This window comes from Arachis duranensis, chromosome 7, assembly GCF_000817695.3.
Source record: "Arachis duranensis cultivar V14167 chromosome 7, aradu.V14167.gnm2.J7QH, whole genome shotgun sequence".
NCBI classification, from domain to species: Eukaryota; Viridiplantae; Streptophyta; class Magnoliopsida; order Fabales; family Fabaceae; genus Arachis; species Arachis duranensis.
The window spans coordinates 13,358,796-13,378,035 of NC_029778.3; the positions used below are offsets into that span (position 1 = coordinate 13,358,796).

General features: G+C 33.0%; 1 protein-coding gene across 1 annotated transcript; it reads right to left on the reverse strand.

The window, feature by feature from the left end:
• Window positions 1-70: 70 nt before the first annotated feature.
• On the reverse strand, window positions 71-3,291 carry LOC107457884 (probable fructokinase-6, chloroplastic). The gene is made up of 7 exons (XM_016076067.3): window positions 3,269-3,291; window positions 2,487-2,695; window positions 2,165-2,377; window positions 1,583-1,780; window positions 1,333-1,470; window positions 749-865; window positions 71-561 (listed from the first exon to the last, which is right to left on the reverse strand). The coding sequence occupies exons 2-7, from the start codon at window positions 2,625-2,627 to the stop codon at window positions 427-429; spliced, it is 942 nt and encodes a 313-aa protein (XP_015931553.1). The 5' UTR covers window positions 2,628-2,695; window positions 3,269-3,291; the 3' UTR covers window positions 71-426.
• Between the last annotated feature and the right edge of the window lie 15,949 nt (window positions 3,292-19,240).

Genomic DNA, 19,240 nt, shown 5'->3' on the forward strand with positions numbered 1-19,240 from the left:
TATAATTCAATTAACTCATCAAAAGAGGTATATTAATTATGCATAAACAAATCTACAAGACACTTGAATCTAAATAAGTTGCAGGTTCCATTCAATAGTGTACTAGTAGATGAGATCTGAATCGACACAATATCTTGTGTACAATATGTACATATAACAAGACACATCAACCGAATGTTGATACATGGATAGTAACACTATGTTAAGCAGTGAAAGCAATACATGCTCTCTGATGTTGGATGAACTCAAGAATGGAGTGCTTGCTATATGAAAACTTTGCTTGAGTCAGCATGAACTTGCAAATTATTGAAACAATTAGTTCTTATTCGTTGTAGCTTTTTCGCTTTCAAAGCAGCTAAGAATTTACAAAAAGCAAGTAGTAGTAGACTAGTTGATCCTCACAGAACTAGAGATTAGGCCGCGAATTTACGATACAGGCTTGAGCATGGCTTCGAGAACGGCTTCCTTTGTGGGCAAAGCTGGTATTGCGCCTCTCTCCATCACAGTCAGCGCGCCGCAGGCATTGGCGAATTTAAGAGCATCTCTCAATTGCTCCTCTTTCTGCAAGTTAAAAGGAAATGTATAGGAACAAAGAACGGTTAAATAGTTATGTTACTTCCAAATTTGAAGACAACCAGGCCTGGTACTTAACAACTGAGCCAAATGCAAATAGAAAGAAAAGTTTCACAATTCAACACACAAGGTTGAAAAGGAAAAATCAATGACACTGGAACCACACAATCCACACCTGAAGTAATGAAAGATCTGCAGCTAATTGTGATAATATTCCGGCCACAAAGGCATCACCGGCACCTGTTGTGTCAACAGCATCCACCTTAAATCCCTGGACTCTTCCACTGAACTCCTGCACAAAAAATAGGTAGCACAGGTTTTAAATCATAAATACCATGATTACATTATTATAACTTGCAGCATATCTTTTTGTTAGGACTAATATTTTTTCAAGACTTATTTCTTGATATGGTTAATATAATAGACTAAATTAGTAATGAAACATCTCTGATATTGTTTTTATGATTTTCATTCCAACTAATAAGGCTGCGAGATTTAGAACACGGAAATTAAGCCTTGTTTCTAGCCTTGTTTCTAGATAACTGAACTCCGGAGAACGGTTTATACATCTATAGTGCTAGAAATAAGTCAAATAACTTGTTTCAATTTTAAAGTTGACAGGAATGTGTGCAGAACCAAGTGAGTTGTTACTTGTTACAGGCACTGCCTTTGAAGATACACCAGAGGGTGGCTAAAAACAAGTATTAGATAAGTTGAAACTAAGTTTAGATGATTCTGTTGCCTCTTTTGAAGGGTTACCTTGGTGTAATAGCGGCAACCATCTGCACCTTCAGTAACAAGAAGCAGCTTGAGGTTTGGATGGAATAGTTTACGAACAACAGCATCGTCGTATGGATCTTCGCCTTTTGTAAGAAAAGAAATCTCTTCTTCACTTATCTGAAAGATAATAATCAGATTGGTCGGTTAGTACTGTAGTTGCCAGTAGTAATCTGTGTTCTGGAAAAAGAGAACAAAAAGTCTATTGGGAACTAAAAAGACTAAGAAGAACCTTGATGATATCGGCAGTTTCCCATATACTCAGAATTCCTTCTCTGGCATTCTCTGCAGAAGGCCATAAAGGAAGCCTCAAGTTAGGGTCATAAGATAGAACTACACCAGCATCTTTCGCAGCTTTTGCAGCAGCAATGTGTGCTGATTTGCACGGTTCGGTAATAAGACTAATAGAACCATAATGGAAGATCTTAGCCTGTAAGAAAGAAACTTTGGATCAATTCAACTATGTTAAACTATAAACAACTATGGGGTGGAAGTGTAAAATGTTATAACATACTCACAATCATTTTAATGTTTTGTCTGATATAAAAGAAACCCCAAAGTGAGTTCTTAAAAGTTAAAATCCAGAAACAAGAATGCTATATCAGCAATGAGGATGAATGTTTCAATCATTACTCAGTGAGTCATTGTGATCAAAGAAATCCACAAACTGCCAGTTGAATGAATTGATTTTGAGTAACTGAACCTACTTAGATTGAGTGACAAAATTACAATACAAAGAACATTGAACAACTTTCTCAAATAGAAACTATTTCGGTTTAGTTTGACTAACCACAAAACTAAGCTTTGGTTTTACCTTTCTAATTAAGTCCAAATCAAGTTCATCTACTTGAAGCAGCATATCAGCACTGGGATTGCGATAAAACATGAATTCTCGTTCTCCATCACTCCTCAATGTAACAAATGCTAAAGCAGTGCGTGCGCCGGGGTCAAAACGCATCCCTTCATTGTTTACATTATTTTGCTTGAGTATATCAGCAAGCATATATCCAAATTCATCCTCACCTACCTGTTTATGTCAATGTTGGCAGTGTGGTTAAGTTTCAAATTAAAATAAAATCCTTCCTATAGAGACTAATGCATAGAAAGAAGCTTGAGAAATGACAAGTATAAAATACCTTTCCAATAAAGGCTGATGAACCTCCTAAACGGGATATGCCTACAGCAACATTGGCAGGGGCACCTCCAGGAGCTTTTTTAAAGGCAGATGCATCGGCCAAAGAGAGGCCGCTGGTAGTTGGGACGAAATCGATGAGCATTTCTCCAAAACAAACCACAAGAGGTGATTCCTTTGTTTCAGATGTGCCATCACCAGCAAGTGCCTTTCCTGTAACATACAAAGTTGAAAACAGAACCCAAGTTCTCCAATTAGAAAATCATCCACAGGGTGCATGATACAAGTTCATACCCCTACTTGCAAAAAATCTACTCCCAGTTCATACTAGGAGGCCATCAGAATTTATTGCTTTTAGCCATCACTTAGCCGCTCAATTCCTTTAGTCTAATAATCCAACAACATACGTTATCCCATACTTTTAAACATTGATGACTAATTAATGGCCAAAAACAATAAATTCTGATGGTCCTCTAGCATTTCCGTTCATCCAATGTTCCAAACAAAAGATAGAAAGCACTACTCACTCATCTTTATTGTGCCAAATGCAGCATGTGCATAAGATTTGGATAAGAAAACGATAAATCCTCTTAAATACATATTCCTAATTACTAGATATAGAACATACATTGAGATCTTTTTATGTTCACAGGGTATTAAACAAACAACAAGTAGAAGCAAATTTTCTTCAATTTCAGCTCTCACTTAATATCACAACATGAAAACAGAATGTTCCCATTCAAAATTGAAAACAAAACAGTGCTATAGCTCCTCATAGATCATTACCTCTGACATTCAACCTGAGAGGCTGAGATGCCTTTGAAGCATAAAGCTCCACAGTGAAGAGCCATTAAACAAGAAACAACAACAACAAATAAGAATAATAATTCAGTCCTTGTTGTGATTGTATAGTTGATTTGGTTGAAAGGGCGTGAGAATTGATGGGGGTTTAGTGTAGAAATATAATATATAGATGCTTTTGCTGGATTACTGTTTACTAGGTTGTTGTTGTTGCTGAGGTAAGCAAAGCAAATGATTTGACTTTAATTAAGATTAAGAGTTTAGAGTGATGCTCTTCTTGTTAGTGTTCTCTGTTTCTCACCCAACTGATTTAGCCTCTTAGTGCTTAATGCTCACGCTTGTCAATGGAGAATCTGTTGTCTCTGCTCACATTATTGTATCTAATTTATTTTATTATTTATAAATCTCACTATTTTAATTTAAAATTAATTATTTTATTATTTGCATCTTTGGTCTAGTTTAGAATCCATTTTATTAGGGAAGATGTCCTCTTCTCCTTAGTCCTTAGTTTTGTCTGTTTGTTTTTTGTTATTTATTTTCAGTTACCAAACAAAATTTAAGACTAATTAAATATTATTTTATTATTTTATTAAATTCTTCATTTAAAAAAAATTCATCTAAGAAATAAAGTTCAGGTTCAAACCCTGCAGAAGAGTGCTTGCTTTTATATTACTTGTTATCTCAAAACAGAAACTTCATATTGATTTAATAAGGAGTTGTTTGTATTTGTCACCAAACAAATTGTGAATATTGCTTATCGTTGGGGTTGGAGCAGCCTTTGCAATAATATCTTCTTATCCTCTGCTAATGTTGTGTGTTAAGGGGAATACATAGACAAATCACAAAGCAGTTCCAAGTTCCAACTTAATTAATGTTTTAAAATATAGTGCTATCATTTACTGAAATTTTCTGTTTACAAGTTATGCTCATTCTTTTCATATCAATAACAGTGGATACAAAATTGAATAAAAACATCATTTTCTGAAGGTTTTTTTTTTGAATTAAGAGAGCTCAACACAATAAAATGGAACAAAAAGAAATAAAGCATAACAAGATGCAAGACATAAATACAAATAAAAAGGTATAATCCGATGTCATCTCCGACATTGCCATCAACAACCAAACGGATCAACTCTACACCATTTCTTGTAACTCAAAAAGGACATAATCTTTACTCCGTTGATACTTTACTATTCCGCTCCAAACAAATGTTCCAAATAATCGCAAAGAAGCCTATCCGTTATTTCTTTTGCTCAGACTTGTAACTTGGTACTTTAGTTCAACTCTCAAAAAACTCTTTAATGATCTTTGGAATGGTCCATGCTCTATCATCACATGTCAAAAACATCAAACTAAAAGGAAGGACAAGTAATGAGGTGAAAATATTCAGTTTTAAAAACATCACTAGAAATATAATATTTATGTATCAATGTGTGTTCAATAATGCATATTTACATCCACTCATTTTATTTATGATATGTAAAAATTACATAGAGATATTATCATATTGGTCTGCTGTGTTATGTGTAAAGGTTGTGCAGTAAACATAACAACTAGCGCAGAAATTGAATATATATTGTTGAAAGTAATACTAAACTGACTAATAATTATATTTAGACTCATATTTAATCCTTTTCTTTTTCAAATCATGAGCTATTGTTAATTCGATCTACCTTGAAAGTCAGAGTACTAATACTAAAATTAATAACTCTTCAAAACATGTGCTTTTCTCTTGTTAACTGGGAAAACATTATGTTTCCCAAAAAGAATGGTGGTCTTGGGATTAGAGACACTTCCAGTGTTAACATTGCATTAATGGATAAGTTAGTTTGGCAACTTCTTAATAGTAAAGATAAGCTTTGGGTAGTGCAACTCATGTTAAAAAAATATTTGAAGTATGGTGTTGATTGAGATGCTAACATTCCAAAGAATGCTTCAAGGATTTGGAGGAACATTGTAACAGTTTACAATCATATTAAAGATAGTTTTGCTTGGTACATTCGATCTACTGATCAATCCTTGTGTTAATTGTAACAGTTTACAATCAAAATTTCAGGTTTATTGTCCTAAAAAAGAATATCGAAAAAAAAATCCAAAGTGTTAATTTTTCGTGTAGTAATATACGAACTAAATTATTTATGTCATTAATTTTTAGTATCGATATGATATAAAAAATAGACGAATAAAAATTTATCACATAAATTATACTTATTTTTATCAGCATTTGTTTTTATTTATTTTTTAGAATATATTATATAATTATATATATAAAAATATTCTCATAAATAATTATAAAAAGATAAATATATCCTTATAATTAAGATGATGATGCTCTTGATTTTTCATCAACGGTTACAATGTGCACTCTATTCGATCTCTAAGGCTAAAAGTACACATTATACTTCGGAAATGCTTTTGAAATTATATTCTCTAATATTTTCTCATCTAATTATTACTCAGTTACTTACTGTTTTCCAAACAATTTCTTTTATAAGATGCATTGATCTGATATGAATTCTTGTTTCTTGCCGCAGTGAAGATAAATTATTGCTGACATTATATATATACCGCTATTAGTCTTTGTTAATACTGTGGAATACTGGAAATGTTTCCATAGTTGATGCGTTTGGAGCATTTTGTGAGGTGTGTTGCAATGTTGCCAAACAGCTATCTTAATAATTGAAGCATAGGAGATTAGTTCTTTCCTTGTAAGCATTGGAGAATATAAGTACTGTGGCATTGCTTTGTCGATGTACCAACAGACGGAAAATTCTTCTGTACATTATTTTTCTTGTCTATAAGGTTTTTTATGTGTAAAGAACATTAGTTACTTTATTGAAAGAGATTTTAATTTTAGTCTACATCTTCTCTATTTTGGACTTGTTATTGTTATTACACTACTTAGTTTTTATGCTATCTGAGATTTTTATATATGATGGGAAAGAAATGGAACAGAATAAAAAGACAATATTAATGTCAAATTGAAATGCTATTTTACTACTTAGATAATATTGAATTAAGAAATTAACTAAATTAATTTGATGGTGACAAATATTATTTTATTAAGTTAATCAATCAATTATTTTTTTTTTTTGGCCAAGTGGATATATTCCTCCATGAGGACTTGAACCCAGTGCAACTCTATGGGAAGCACACAAAGTGGCCATCTAACCCAAGCCTCGGCTGCATCAATCAATTAGTTTTTAGTTATGTTTGATAAAGTGATGTAGGCCAAAATAGAGAGAAACAGCAGCCCAAATGCAAAGAAACAAAAATATTGTTGGTGGGTCTTTCTAACCAACGAAGCCCATAGAAAATAATGCCAAGAAAACAGTTGGGCTAAATGAATGAAATCCAACACAAACCCAAGATTACTCCATTCAAGTTGAAGCCTTCCAATGCACCTCACTAGTTTGCTTAGGTCAGAACCTCAAAGAGAAAGAAAGAAAAAGCTTCGTTTTTCTTCTTGCTCATTTCATCAAAGAAGAAAGAAAGAGAAAGCTTAATCAAAGAAAACAAAGGTCTAATCACACAAATCAAACCATCAAGATAAGTCAAAAGTTAAAGGTGATTTATTTCCATTTGCATGCATGTTAATTTCTTCACTCCTTCTCCAACTTTCTGCAATACCATTTTTGGTTAAATGAAGAAAGATATATTTGATCTCTGCTGCTGTAAATCAATGGTTCACAAAGTTTCTTTGAGCCAAAGCACATTATTAATGGTTTGGATTTGGGTTTACCACTGAACAACCTTCTCTTTGCTACTCAAATGTCTTCCGTCAAGCAAAAAGGAGATAGCTTGGAAATCTCTAATTTGGGATAAATGAAGAAAGTAATCTCTATTCACCACTACTGTACATCAATGGTCAAGATTATTTCTTGAGAACCAAGAAGTATCTCAAGGGTTCAGATCTGGGTTCATCATTGAAAATAATTTTCTTTGCTTTACGGAGGCTTTCAGTCAAGCAAGAAAAAGTCAGACTCAAATTTCTAATTTGGGGATTAACTGGAAAAGTGACGTGGTAAGCTGGAAGCACACAGCTCAAGAAGTTGACCTAGGGAGAGCAACCCAGCAACATGCAAGGAGATGAAAGAAGATTTCTGTTCATTCAGAGGTAAGGAGAGAAAACCAGAGTTTGGTGAGTTTAGTTCTGTGAAGAGTTTCCTGAAGAAGTTCCTCTACTTGGATAATGCTTTCTTTCAAAGAAGCATTCGGCCAATATTGAAGAACTAAATCAGAGGCTTGCAAATCTGGTTTATCACATAATAAAGAGGCTGTTGAAGAGTTAATCTCCTTCATGTTTTACAGATTGTAATTTCTTTTTAATGTTTATCTTTCTGTAATTTCTTGAGTGAAAAGGCATAATGAGAGAGTTCAAGTAAAAGCCAAGAGTGAAAAAAGGCTGAGTGATACACTTGAGAGAAAAGTCTAGAGTTATTTTCAGATTTCTTTAGGTATGTCTGTGTCTTATATCTTGTACCTGTAAGGTATCCTTTTCTTAGTTGGGTTAGCACTAAGAGTGAAGAGTTAGGTATTAGCATAGCCAATGTCAAGTTAGGTTAGAACTTGAGTGTGAAAGGATTGTGTCAATCCTGTGGAATTGGTGTATGTAATACTTTTAACTATAGTGGAAATTTCTTTATTGTTGTGAAGGAGACTGGACGTAGGTTGCATAGCACAAGACAACCAAACCAGGATACATGCCGGTGTTAGCTTTTCTCTTTTCTGTTGTGTTCTGTTTTCTGATATTCATGAGACAAAAATAAATTGTCTCATAAATTTTCGCTGTCGAGTACAAACAGAATCAGAATTGAAAGTTTGTTTTAAAGGGTCTTTTCAATAACTTTAAAGAAAGGTATAGATTCAACCCCCTTTTTTAAGCCTACCACAACTTCCAGATAATTTATAAGTTTAATAGGGGTAAAAACAAAAAGATAAAGAAAATATGGTATTCCCCAGTTGATCTTTAATAATAACTTGGTGCTAGTAGACATTTTCACTTTGCATTTTGTATTTGAACAAGTGTGATTATAAAGAGTGAATATTTATGCTGGGTTCTGATAATTTTTTTAAAAGACTACAAGGTTTTTAATATAAAAAAAATCTATTTCAGTAATGCAGAATTTTGTAAAACCACAATTTGGTAAATATATTAAATCGTATTAAATAATATTATGAGAGTGAGTTATCGTTCCACAAAAATTAATAAATTGAACACACAAGAGTTAATCAATTATTTTAACTAGACAATTATAAATTAGGGTTCTGGAAATATCCAGTAGCAACAGAGAGTAAACCGAAGACAAATTGTAAATAGTTAGGGAAGTAATATGAATAAAAAAAGGTTAAGATTTTGGGAATGTTTAAGGGCTTGTTTGGACGCCATTCTCATAAAAAATCTTTTTTTAAATGATATTTTTTAAAAGATCTTTTATAAAAGTAAAAATAATTTTATATTTGGATATATCATGTAAAAAGATCTTTTTATCTATCAATTATGTTTGGGTAAAATAAGATAAAAGTACTTTTTTGTTCATTTATTATGTGAAAAATATCGTTTTTTTAAGAAAAAAGATTTTTTTTAAAAAAGATGTAAATTATAACTTTTCAAAAAAGATGTTTTTTTTTAATTTTTCTAGTGCTTTTACTTTTACTATTAGAAATTTGTTACACACACTAAAAAAAAAAGATATTTTTATTGAAAAAATAATTTTTTTATCGATTTAATGGTGCCTAAACAAGCACTAAAACTCTAGGAAGAATGCTTTTCACTCCCTACTTGATCATACAAAAATGTATCTTACGGCGAACCCTAATTAATCAAACATCAATCTCTTAGTAATCCGATTTCTTTTAATTTAACAAATCGACAATGCTTTGATCAATGAATTATGATAAGAGATGAAACACGTACACTGATTCAAAAATCACACAATTCTCAAGGCTTAAACTTAATTAGTTGATATAATGTCACTTATCAAACCAAGTTCAAAATTTAAAGAATTGAGAGAAGAAGTTTTCAAGCTTAATTCTAACAAACAATTTTTTCAAGATAAATATAGAATTCAATTCAAATTCAAACTATTTTCCAATATATTCAAACCCTTGTGATGAAGAACAAAAACTTAACTTTTAAGAAAATATCAATGCATTAATCAAATGTAAAAAAGTAATAATATTAGTCCATAATAATAAACAGAACTCCTAATCTTAAAGAGAAAATTAGTTACACATGATGCCAAGAAAAATAAAAAATTATGAATTCCAAATAGCTGGAAGAAGAGAGTCATGTGAGTGTCTCTCCCCTTTAAATACTAACCCTAATTTAAGATTTAAAACAAATAAAAATTAAAACAGAATCAAATCTAAACTAATTAATAATATTTTTCAAATAGTTTTTCCTCTCAAATCAAGTTATAGATAATTCTTCATAATTACAAATCAATGCTTTAAATCATGGATTTTGTGCTCTTGCTTCAATCATCAATTCAAGTGCTCTAAAGGATTAGAGATTAGTGAGAGATTTAACAAGGAATCACAAATCCTAAGAGTGGCTCATGAGTGGTGTGTGAGGCGTATGAAGCCTTGCATGAAGTGCAAACCCAACAAAAAAGAATTAGAGGCCTCTGTTTGGTTGCGTGAAGCACACCAAGCTACACATGAGGCGTATGGTGTACTGCGTGAAGCGCACCAACACATGCATGAAGCACAAGCCAGGAGAGCAATCCCTGGGAGGTGAGGTTGGTGAGGTGTGAGGTGCATGGCAGGGGATGTGAGGCCATGGCAAGAGGACGTGAGGTGCATGGTGTTGAGGGTAGCCTGGGAATGGATTTGGATGCTCCTTTGTTTAGTCCTTCTCTTCTTGTCTTGCTTGTTGCTATTGCTTGCTCTCCTTCCTTCTTGTCTTTGCTTGATTTCTTTCAATATTCTCCTGTAACGAAAGAAATTCACACTCTCAAAGTAATATACACTAAACCATGAATTGATTAATTAAAATAACAAGAATTATTAGCTTATGGATTGAAATTAAGAAGGAAAAAGTACTAAATATGTGGATGCATCATTCAACCATTGATATTTAACTTCATAAGACTGGTTAGTCCCTTTGTCAATGATCTCTCTATAGAACATACTTAGGTGACATATTAATCACTAATATATCTTCTATTTAATTTTAATAAATAATAAAAATAATTTAAAAACACTAATATTTCTTAGTTTTACACGGTAAATTTAGCCAATGTATTTGAAAAAGGTAAAAAAAAAAAAAACTAAACGGCCTTGACAATTATTCCTGAAAGACAATGAGACTCCTAACAAAAAAGAATTTGTCGATCCTAGTTAGCTCTTAATAGATAAATTAATAGTTAAACATGCCATATAGGCTTATTCCGTTAATACAAAGAAAATATTGATAAAGGGGTTAATCAGTCTCACAGAAATAAAGATCAATGACTGAAAAAAGTATTGTTTTTATTGAGAAAGGGGTTAATCAGTCTCCCAGTGTTTTCAAATAATTATCAGAGACCTTTAAATTTTTTTCCTTTTTTTCACAAAGAAAGGAATTTTTTAAAATTGATAATAAAATAGTAGTTAATCCTCAGAAGGACAACAAAACAAAAGGAGTGGTTAATGCCAAACAATTAACACATATCATCTAAAAAGAAAAGAAAGAAAAAACATTGAAATGATAATAAATAAGGGCAAGTCTCTCAAAGTATCTTGAAGAACTCTTCCATGGCATTAGAAGTGGCTTGCACTATTTCTGAACTTGAGGTGTCTTTATTCTCAAAGACTTTGAGGTTTCGGACTAACCACATTCTCCATAATGTTGTTGCCGTCAAGCTTCATCGACGGCTACCATCATTATCAACACCCATGTTTTTGTGTTTGAGATCCACCATTTTCACAACTCATCGAAATCTCCAGGTGCGTTGGTAATTCCCATTTGAAACCAAACCTGAGTTGAGTGAGGACATTTAATTAGACAATGCAAGATTGTTTCTTTCTCAATTTCACATCTAGGACAATGAATGGGTGTTGTTATAATTTTGATTTGGATTTTCTTCCTGACAGGTATGTCATCCTGAACTGCTTTTCAAAAGAAGAGTTTAACCTTAGCTGAGCATTTGAGGTCCCAAATTGAATGCCAAAACTCCTTCTGATGGAAGATACTCTTGAGGAAGGTGAAAAAATTGGAAGCTAGTCTGATAACTAGAATTGACTGAGTAAGAACATTTTTTTCCCTTTTCCCATATAAGTTTACCTGGTCCTTAAGTTACAGGAGTTTGCAGAATTATTTGAGCTACTGTGTTTGAAAAATTATTGTGAATTAGATTTTCGTTCCACGTATTGTTAGGAAGCATTAATTAAACCCAAATTAGGTTTTAATTTGAAGTACTCATAGTATTTCTCTGGAGTCTCTCCTTATTATTCTCCCAATTATCCTCACAGATTCAGACCTGAGCACCATTTTTAGTTCGCCATTTCACTCCTTTTTCAATCACGTTTCTGTCTTCAAGAATGTTCCTCCAAGCCAAAGAGGGATTTTGGCCAATTTGAGCATTCATGAAAAGAGAAAAGGGGAAGTATCTGAATTTAAGAACTTGATGCAACAGTGAATCAATCTTCTTCAATATCCTCCAATTCTACTTCCTTAACATAGCCAAATTAAAGGTTTTTAAATTTTTGAAACCCAATCCGCCTTAATTTTTATTCTTACACACAGTATCCCACTTTATCCACTGAAATTTTTTCTCATTTTCTCTTTATCCCCACCAAAACTGCATCATTTTTCTTTGAACAATGTCAATGAGAGTCTCTGATAATTTGAAACATCTTAAGGTATATTCAGGCACAGCAGAATCCACCACTTTAACTAAAACTTTCCGTTCACTCATTGACAATAGTGATCGCTTCCACTGATTAATTTTCTTCATTATCTTGTCTTCAATATAGCTAAAGGTGGTTATTTTTTATCTATTCATAGTTGCAGGGAGGCCTAAGTATTTATTCTGGGAGCCAACACGTGAAACATGTAAGATCTCAACAAGTTTGTTTTGCAATTCCTTTGGAATATTCTGGTTAAAAAAGACTGATGATTTGTTCAAGTTAGTAACCTGACCACTAATCTCACTATACTCCTGTAGTAGGCGAAGTAAGTTCTGACAAGTTTGGACATTGGCTTTCCCAAATAAAATCGAGTCATCGGCAAAAAAAAGTGACTAATGGTGGGGAATTTTCAGTTTAACCTTAGACCTAACTCATGTCTCTATTCACTCTTGTGGAGCAGATGAAATAAACCCTCTTCACAAATGAGGAATAAATAGGGGGACAATAGGTCTCCCTGCCAGAGACCCTCATGGGTTTAAAAAAACCATGAAAGAATACATGCACAAGAACTCAATAGAAAATCGTAGTCACATACTCTTGTATTCAGCTAATCCACTTCTGACAAAAATTTTAACGTCTTTAGCATCTCCCAAACAAAGTTCCACTAAACTCAGTCATAGGCTTTGTTCATCTCGAGTTTTAGAGCCAAATCATAATCACCATATTTCTTATTCTTTAGGTAATGCATAAACTCATGCGCTATAAGGATATTGTCACTAATCAATCTACCTTTAATGAAAGCGTTTTGATTCACATTTATAATTTTATCCATAAAAAACTGCATCCTGTGAACCAATATCTTTGAAATTATCTTATAGAATACCGTACTCAGATTGATAGGTCGTATCTGAGCCTAGAATCAGCACTTATAATCTTAGGAATCAAACATATCTATGTGTGGTTCAGAGATCGAAGCATTTTACCTCTGGAGAAAAAATTGACACCCTCATTCTTGATAATCTCCTAATAGTACTGGTAGAACTTTACTGTGAAGCCATCCTCACCCGGTGCTGAGAAGGAATTAATAGAGAAAAATGCTCTTTTAACTTCTTCCTCATAAATGGGTCTTGTAAGTACGCGGTTCATTTTGTCATCAACTTTGCTAGCTGGTCCTCCTAATGCCTCCTCTGGGTCCTTAGGGATTAATGTAGTAAACAGTTTCTTAAAATAAGTTTTTGCTACTTCCCCAATACCCTCAACATCAGATATGTACAACCCATCTTCATCTTTCAATTTCTCCAATTTGTTTTTTCTATTCCAAATTTGAAATTTGGCATGAAAAATTTTTGTATTTTGTTCTCTCTATCGTAGCCATTTCACTCGGAATTTTTCTTTCCAGTACCACTCCTTCTTCTTATAAGTATCTTGAAGATCAACTTTTATAGTTAATGTTGAGTTAAGAAATTAATTAAATTAATTTGATGATGACAAACATTATTTTTAGTAAGTTAAACACCCAATTAATTTTAATTGAATTTGATTAAGTGTTGCAAGCCAAAGAAAAATAAAGAAGCAGTGCAATAGGATGGAAAATAAAACCAAAGTTGGTGGGCTATAAAACAATAACAGCCTGAAGGTGATAAACAGAAAGCAAATGGGCTGAATGGTAAGTGAATATGATCCAAGTCCAAGGCACCCCTTTCAAGCTGATATCTCCAAGGTGTAAAGCAAAAAGAATAAGCTAGGCCAAGTCAATCAAACCCAACCTAAGCCCAAGCTTCTCAAGCTATTCTCTCCAAAGTGATGCCTCCAAATCAACGTTCACTTTTTCTCTTCAGTCAGAACTCAGAGAAAAAAAAGAGAGAGCTTCGCTCTTAAGTATTCACCAAAGAAGAAAAAAAGAGAAGGGTTAAGCAAAAAAAATGAGGTCTAATCACCCACATCAAATCATATCAAAATAAGTCATAAGTTAAATGTAACAACTCTAATTTTTGTACTAACGCGAGTTTTTCTTAAAATAATATTTTAAAGCAATTAATTTTATTTTAACGAGTCGACTTCGAACCTCGAAATAAAATAAATAGTAATATAATTTTATTATTATGTTATTTATTTATTTTACTTGCTCTAATTATAATGGAGCCTAGATAATAATATTAATATTATTATCAAGTTCGAATTTTGCCAATATAAAAAATTATCGATATTTTTTGATGAGTTTAGAATTACTAAAATTTCATCAAATATCTTTTAATTTTTAAGTTATTAATGCCATTTATGTTAATAACTCATACATATTTAATCTTATTATTATTATTATTATTATTATTGACCGAAAAAAAAAAGAAGAGAAGAGACGGAATAGAAACGTGAATCACATTAAGTAATGTCATTCCATTAATTGTTAACGTTATTTTCTTTTGATTCAAAGTGACCGAATTGGAGAAAGAAAGAAAAGAGAGATTAATATCCATAACCACTTAATAATAACACAATGACACATACTCCTTCAATTGACAACTCACCCTTTTACTAAGATCAAAACACTTTTCTTAGCCTATCATTTTGCTAAACGTATTGCATGAAGGAAGTAGAAAGTGACCAAGAGCTCTCCTAAAAAAAACCGTAACCCTCCACCTTTTTCCTTCTTTGATTTCGCTTAATCTGTAATTTTTATAAAACATCTAATCTGACAAAAGTGTTTGTATCTTCTTTCTCTACACATTGACATTATTTTTATTCGATAAAAATTAACAGTGATGTAGTTCTCTTATTCCTTGAATTCGACCAACTGAAATTCTAGGAGGCACAGGTAATTTCGGACTTTTTTTCTTTGATAGTTTGGTCAAAATGCTCCTCTGAAGTTTCGCATATTTTGATTTCGTATGAAGATAGAGTTTTAGTAAATTTTCACCAATTAAATTGGTATTTGATAAGTGAATTGATGTCGTGATTACTTGTCGATTGAATTTGACTGAATTTATATTGATATTTGTGATAAGTTTGATGTTTGGAGGGTTTAAGTGCAGCCAGAAATTGAATTATTCTGATGATTGTGATTTTTGGATTACGGTAGGATAATTTGAAAATGTTAAAAGTTGCCGGTTTGATTTATTGAAAATGATTTAAAAAGAGTGTGAAAAATGATTTGGATGGAACCCGAGAAGGATGGCAGAGTCCGGGTTTTAGGGGAGATGCCACTGGAATTTTGTTTTAAGTCTTAAGAATTTATTTGAAATTTTATTTAGAAGAAAAAGATTGAGTTTAATATTATAATTATATAAGATTTTCGGGTATTTTGGGTAATAAATAAAGTTTAGCGGTAAAACGGGTATTTTATAAAAGTTCAGGCTTATTTATATAAATATGAAACAAAGTGAAGGTTTAAATATAATTTTATAAAATATTAAAGAATTTGTAGTTTAGAAAGTAATTAATAAAAGTTTGAAAATAAGGTTTTATAAAATAAGTTTTAAGAGTATTATAAATATTATTTTAAATATTTGTTTAAAATTACTCATTTACATTAGAGTAAATTATTATTTTATAAAAATATTATTATATGTATTATGAAAAATAAAACAGAGAGTGGTAAACAGACAAGTTTTTTCTAAAAGCTTTAGAAAGACAAATCTAAACTAAGGATCTCATGATCCCCTCTTCATAAAATATTTAGAAAAATATGAGGGAAGAGTGTGAAGATAGTTTTTTATGTTAAAAGTACGGAATAAAAAGAATGATGAAAAAAGACAAGAAAAGAATATTAGTTAAAGGGATCTCTGCCACAGGAGAGCAGAGAACAGAAAAGAAAAAAAAGAAAGAACGACCTGAGATGATTGTCTATCTGCTGGGAACGAGCAAAGATATGGTGGTGAGTCCACCGAGATTTGCTTTCCAGAGTTATATCGATCAATCCAGGGGATGGTCCTACCTGTAAGATAGAGGTTGCTTACAGAGGTTATCAATACATATATTGGCTAGAGAAAGCTTCACCTGTAAGACAGAAGTTACTTACAGAAGTTATGTTTGCATACATCGGCTCAAGAGAGTCGCACCTATAAGACAGAGGTTGCTTACAGAGGTTATGACACTAGAAACTAAACTCGGACAAAGGTTGCTGAGTTACGTCGGGAGCGGGTCGAAACCGACAGATGAGCTCATTACCTGCACTAGGGATAGACATCCATCATGATTGATTGAGCATATCTTCTATGAATTCTGTTTTCTGTGATTGTGTATGTGTTGTGTTTGTTTTTTCTTTATGTTCTTTAGTTATTATGTTTGATGCGTGATTCGGTTGTTGCTGCTGACTGGGTATAATATTAAAACGGACTTAATTAACCACCCCAACCCTACTAAGAACTTTCCGGTTCTTACCCCTGCTCTTCCCCCTTCAGATGGAAATAGGAACTCTAGTTAAGATTACTCCTATATATATACGAGGACCCAGAAAAGGATACGAAGATGATAGAGAACTCGTCTTTTGGCTACAATGATCGATCAGAGACAGTAAGAGTTGGTAGCGTATTTTGGGTGGCGCCTACAGTGTAGCTTAGATATTTTAGTTTAATCTCTCACTTTTGGATAGATCCACTGAGAGATTAGGAGCTGTAAATACTGGTTAGGCTAGTTTCGGGTGTCAGCTTAGGGACTTCCTATATGGACTAGGGCCCGGAGCGTTAACTATGTATATAGTAGCAAGATATGAAGAATTGTATGCTAACTCATGCAATATATGGTAGTACCTTTATATGTATGTATAATCTATGCTATATGTTATGTTGATATATGATGTTGGCCTTGTGTATGTTTAATTAGCTGTCCTCACAAATCCTATTATAAAATAAAAGTTTTTCTCCAAAAATTTGATTCGCGCACTAATACAATTACAGGCTTAATAATAAATATTTAGTTAGCTATTAGGTGAACAAGTTGGTAACACTTGATTTCCAGTATGATCATGACGTACTGAAAATTGGATTGTTATACTAAAAGTGATTCATTTCCTTCTACATGCATTTTATTTTCTTCTCTTCATCTTCAACTTTCTGCCAATCCAATTTGGGATACATGCATGGAAAAGATGATCTCTGATAAATACTACTGTAAATTAAAGGCCAAGATTGTTTCTTGGGGACCAAGTAGTATCTCCAGGGTTCAGATATGGGATTTCCATTAAAAACTATTTTTCTTTACTTTTTTGAGGCTTTCGGTCAAGAAAGAGAAAGTCAGACTAAAATTTCTAATTTGGGGATTAACTGGAAAAAAGTGAGATGGTAAGTTGGTAGCACACAACTCAAGGAGTTGACTTGGAAGAGAGCAAATCATCATCATGCAAGGAGATACAAAAGAAGATTTTCACCCTTCAGAAAGCAAGGAGAGAGAACCATTGTTTTGAGGTGTATGTTCTGAGAAGAGTTCTCTGAAGAAGTTCATCAGCTTGGACAGTGCTTCCTAATCAAAGGAGCATTCTGCTAGAATGAGGAACTAAATCGGAGGCAAGCAAATCTGGTTCATCACATAACAAAGAGGCTGTTGAAGCATTAATCTCCTTCATGTTTTACAGATTGTAATTTTTCTTTTAATGTTTATCTTTTTGTAATTTATTGAGGTAAAAGGCAGAATGAGAGAGCTCAAGTAAAAGCCTAAGAGTGGAAAGAGGCAGAGAGAAACACTTGAGTAAAAAGCCTAGAGTGATTTCAGATTTCTTTAGGTAAATTCTGTGTCTTGTATCTTGTACCAGTGAGGTATCCCTTTCTTAGTTGGGTGAGCACTAAGAGTGAAGAGTTAGGTATTAGCATAGCCAAGTCAAGTTAGGTTAGAACTTGATAAGAAAAGGATTGTGTCAATCCTGTGGAATTAGTGTATGTAATACTTTAACTATAGTGAAAATTCCACCACTATTGTGGTGGAGACTGGATGTAGGTTGCATTGCACAAGGCAACTGAACCAGGATACATGATGGTGTCAGCTTCTCTCTTCCCTTCTCTGTTCTGTTTCCTGATATTCATGAGACAAAATAAAATTGTCTCATAAATTTTCTGCTACTGAGTTTAAACAGAATCAGACTGAAAGTTTGTTTTAAAGGGCTATTTTATTAAAGTAAAAGAAGATCATAGATTCAACCCCCCTTCTCTAAGCCTTCTAAAACCTTCAGTTGAAATAAGTCGCTTATCTGTCAGTTGAGCCTTCTGTTTCTCTGCTTCCAGTTTTTGAGTAAGTTCTACAATTAACTTGGCTGAGTTATTTGGGTTAGTAGATTGCCATTCAACAAGTTTATAGCGATAATTTTTCAACTTGCTGAATAAAACATACATAGTTGAACCCGTGGTATTCAATTGCCAAGCCTCTTTGATTATGCATTTCACCTATTCCAATTCGCACCACTTTTCTTGAAATTTGAACCGTTGTTTCTACCTCCTGTGCTATTGGCCAGACTGAATAATAATTGGCCGGTAGTCAGAACCAACATCCTCTAAGTGAATCACCCTTGCATGAGGATAAATTGCCAACCATTCATTATAAACAAGACATCTGTCCAATCTTTCTCTGATTAAGTTCTTCCAAAATTGCCTATTGGACCAGGTGAATTTACAACTTTCATAGCCAATATCTCTTAGGCTGTCGCCATCCATGAATCCATTGAAACCTGTTATAGAGCTTGCAGATTTTTGTGTACCTCCCTCTTTCTCATGCTGACCCCGAATAGCATTGAAGTCTCCAATCAGTAAATAATGCTCTCCTGCAGCATTGATTCGCTGAAAAATCTCCAAATACTGGTTATTACGGTGTTCTTCTTCACTGTGAAGGTGAATAATAAATACAACCTATAATATATTCTTCCCTTTGTCCATCCAATGAAAGTGAACAAAGAAACCCCCTGAATCAATAACTGTTAGCTGAGCATCAAAATTCCATGTCAAAACTAGACCATCCATCGTACCTTGAGGTTCTACACAGAATGCTTCTCCGAAACCAATCTTCTCATTTTGTCTCCTGACAAATGAAGAATTATTTTTTGTCTCACATAAAAATAACACTTCGTGGGAATGAGATATTTTAATCCCTTGGATGTTGTGACCTATTAGGATCTTTCCCAAACCCCGACTGTTCCATATCATT

Coding starts and splice junctions, on each gene's coding strand:
- LOC107457884 (XM_016076067.3), bottom strand. CDS start 2,627: ATGCTCATCGATTTCGTCCCAACTACCAGCGGCCTCTCTTTGGCCGAT. Junction 2,378..2,486: donor CATCAGCCTTTATTGGAAAG/GTATTTTATACT, acceptor TGACATAAACAG/GTAGGTGAGGATGAATTTGG. Junction 1,781..2,164: donor ATTTGGACTTAATTAGAAAG/GTAAAACCAAAG, acceptor TCTTTCTTACAG/GCTAAGATCTTCCATTATGG.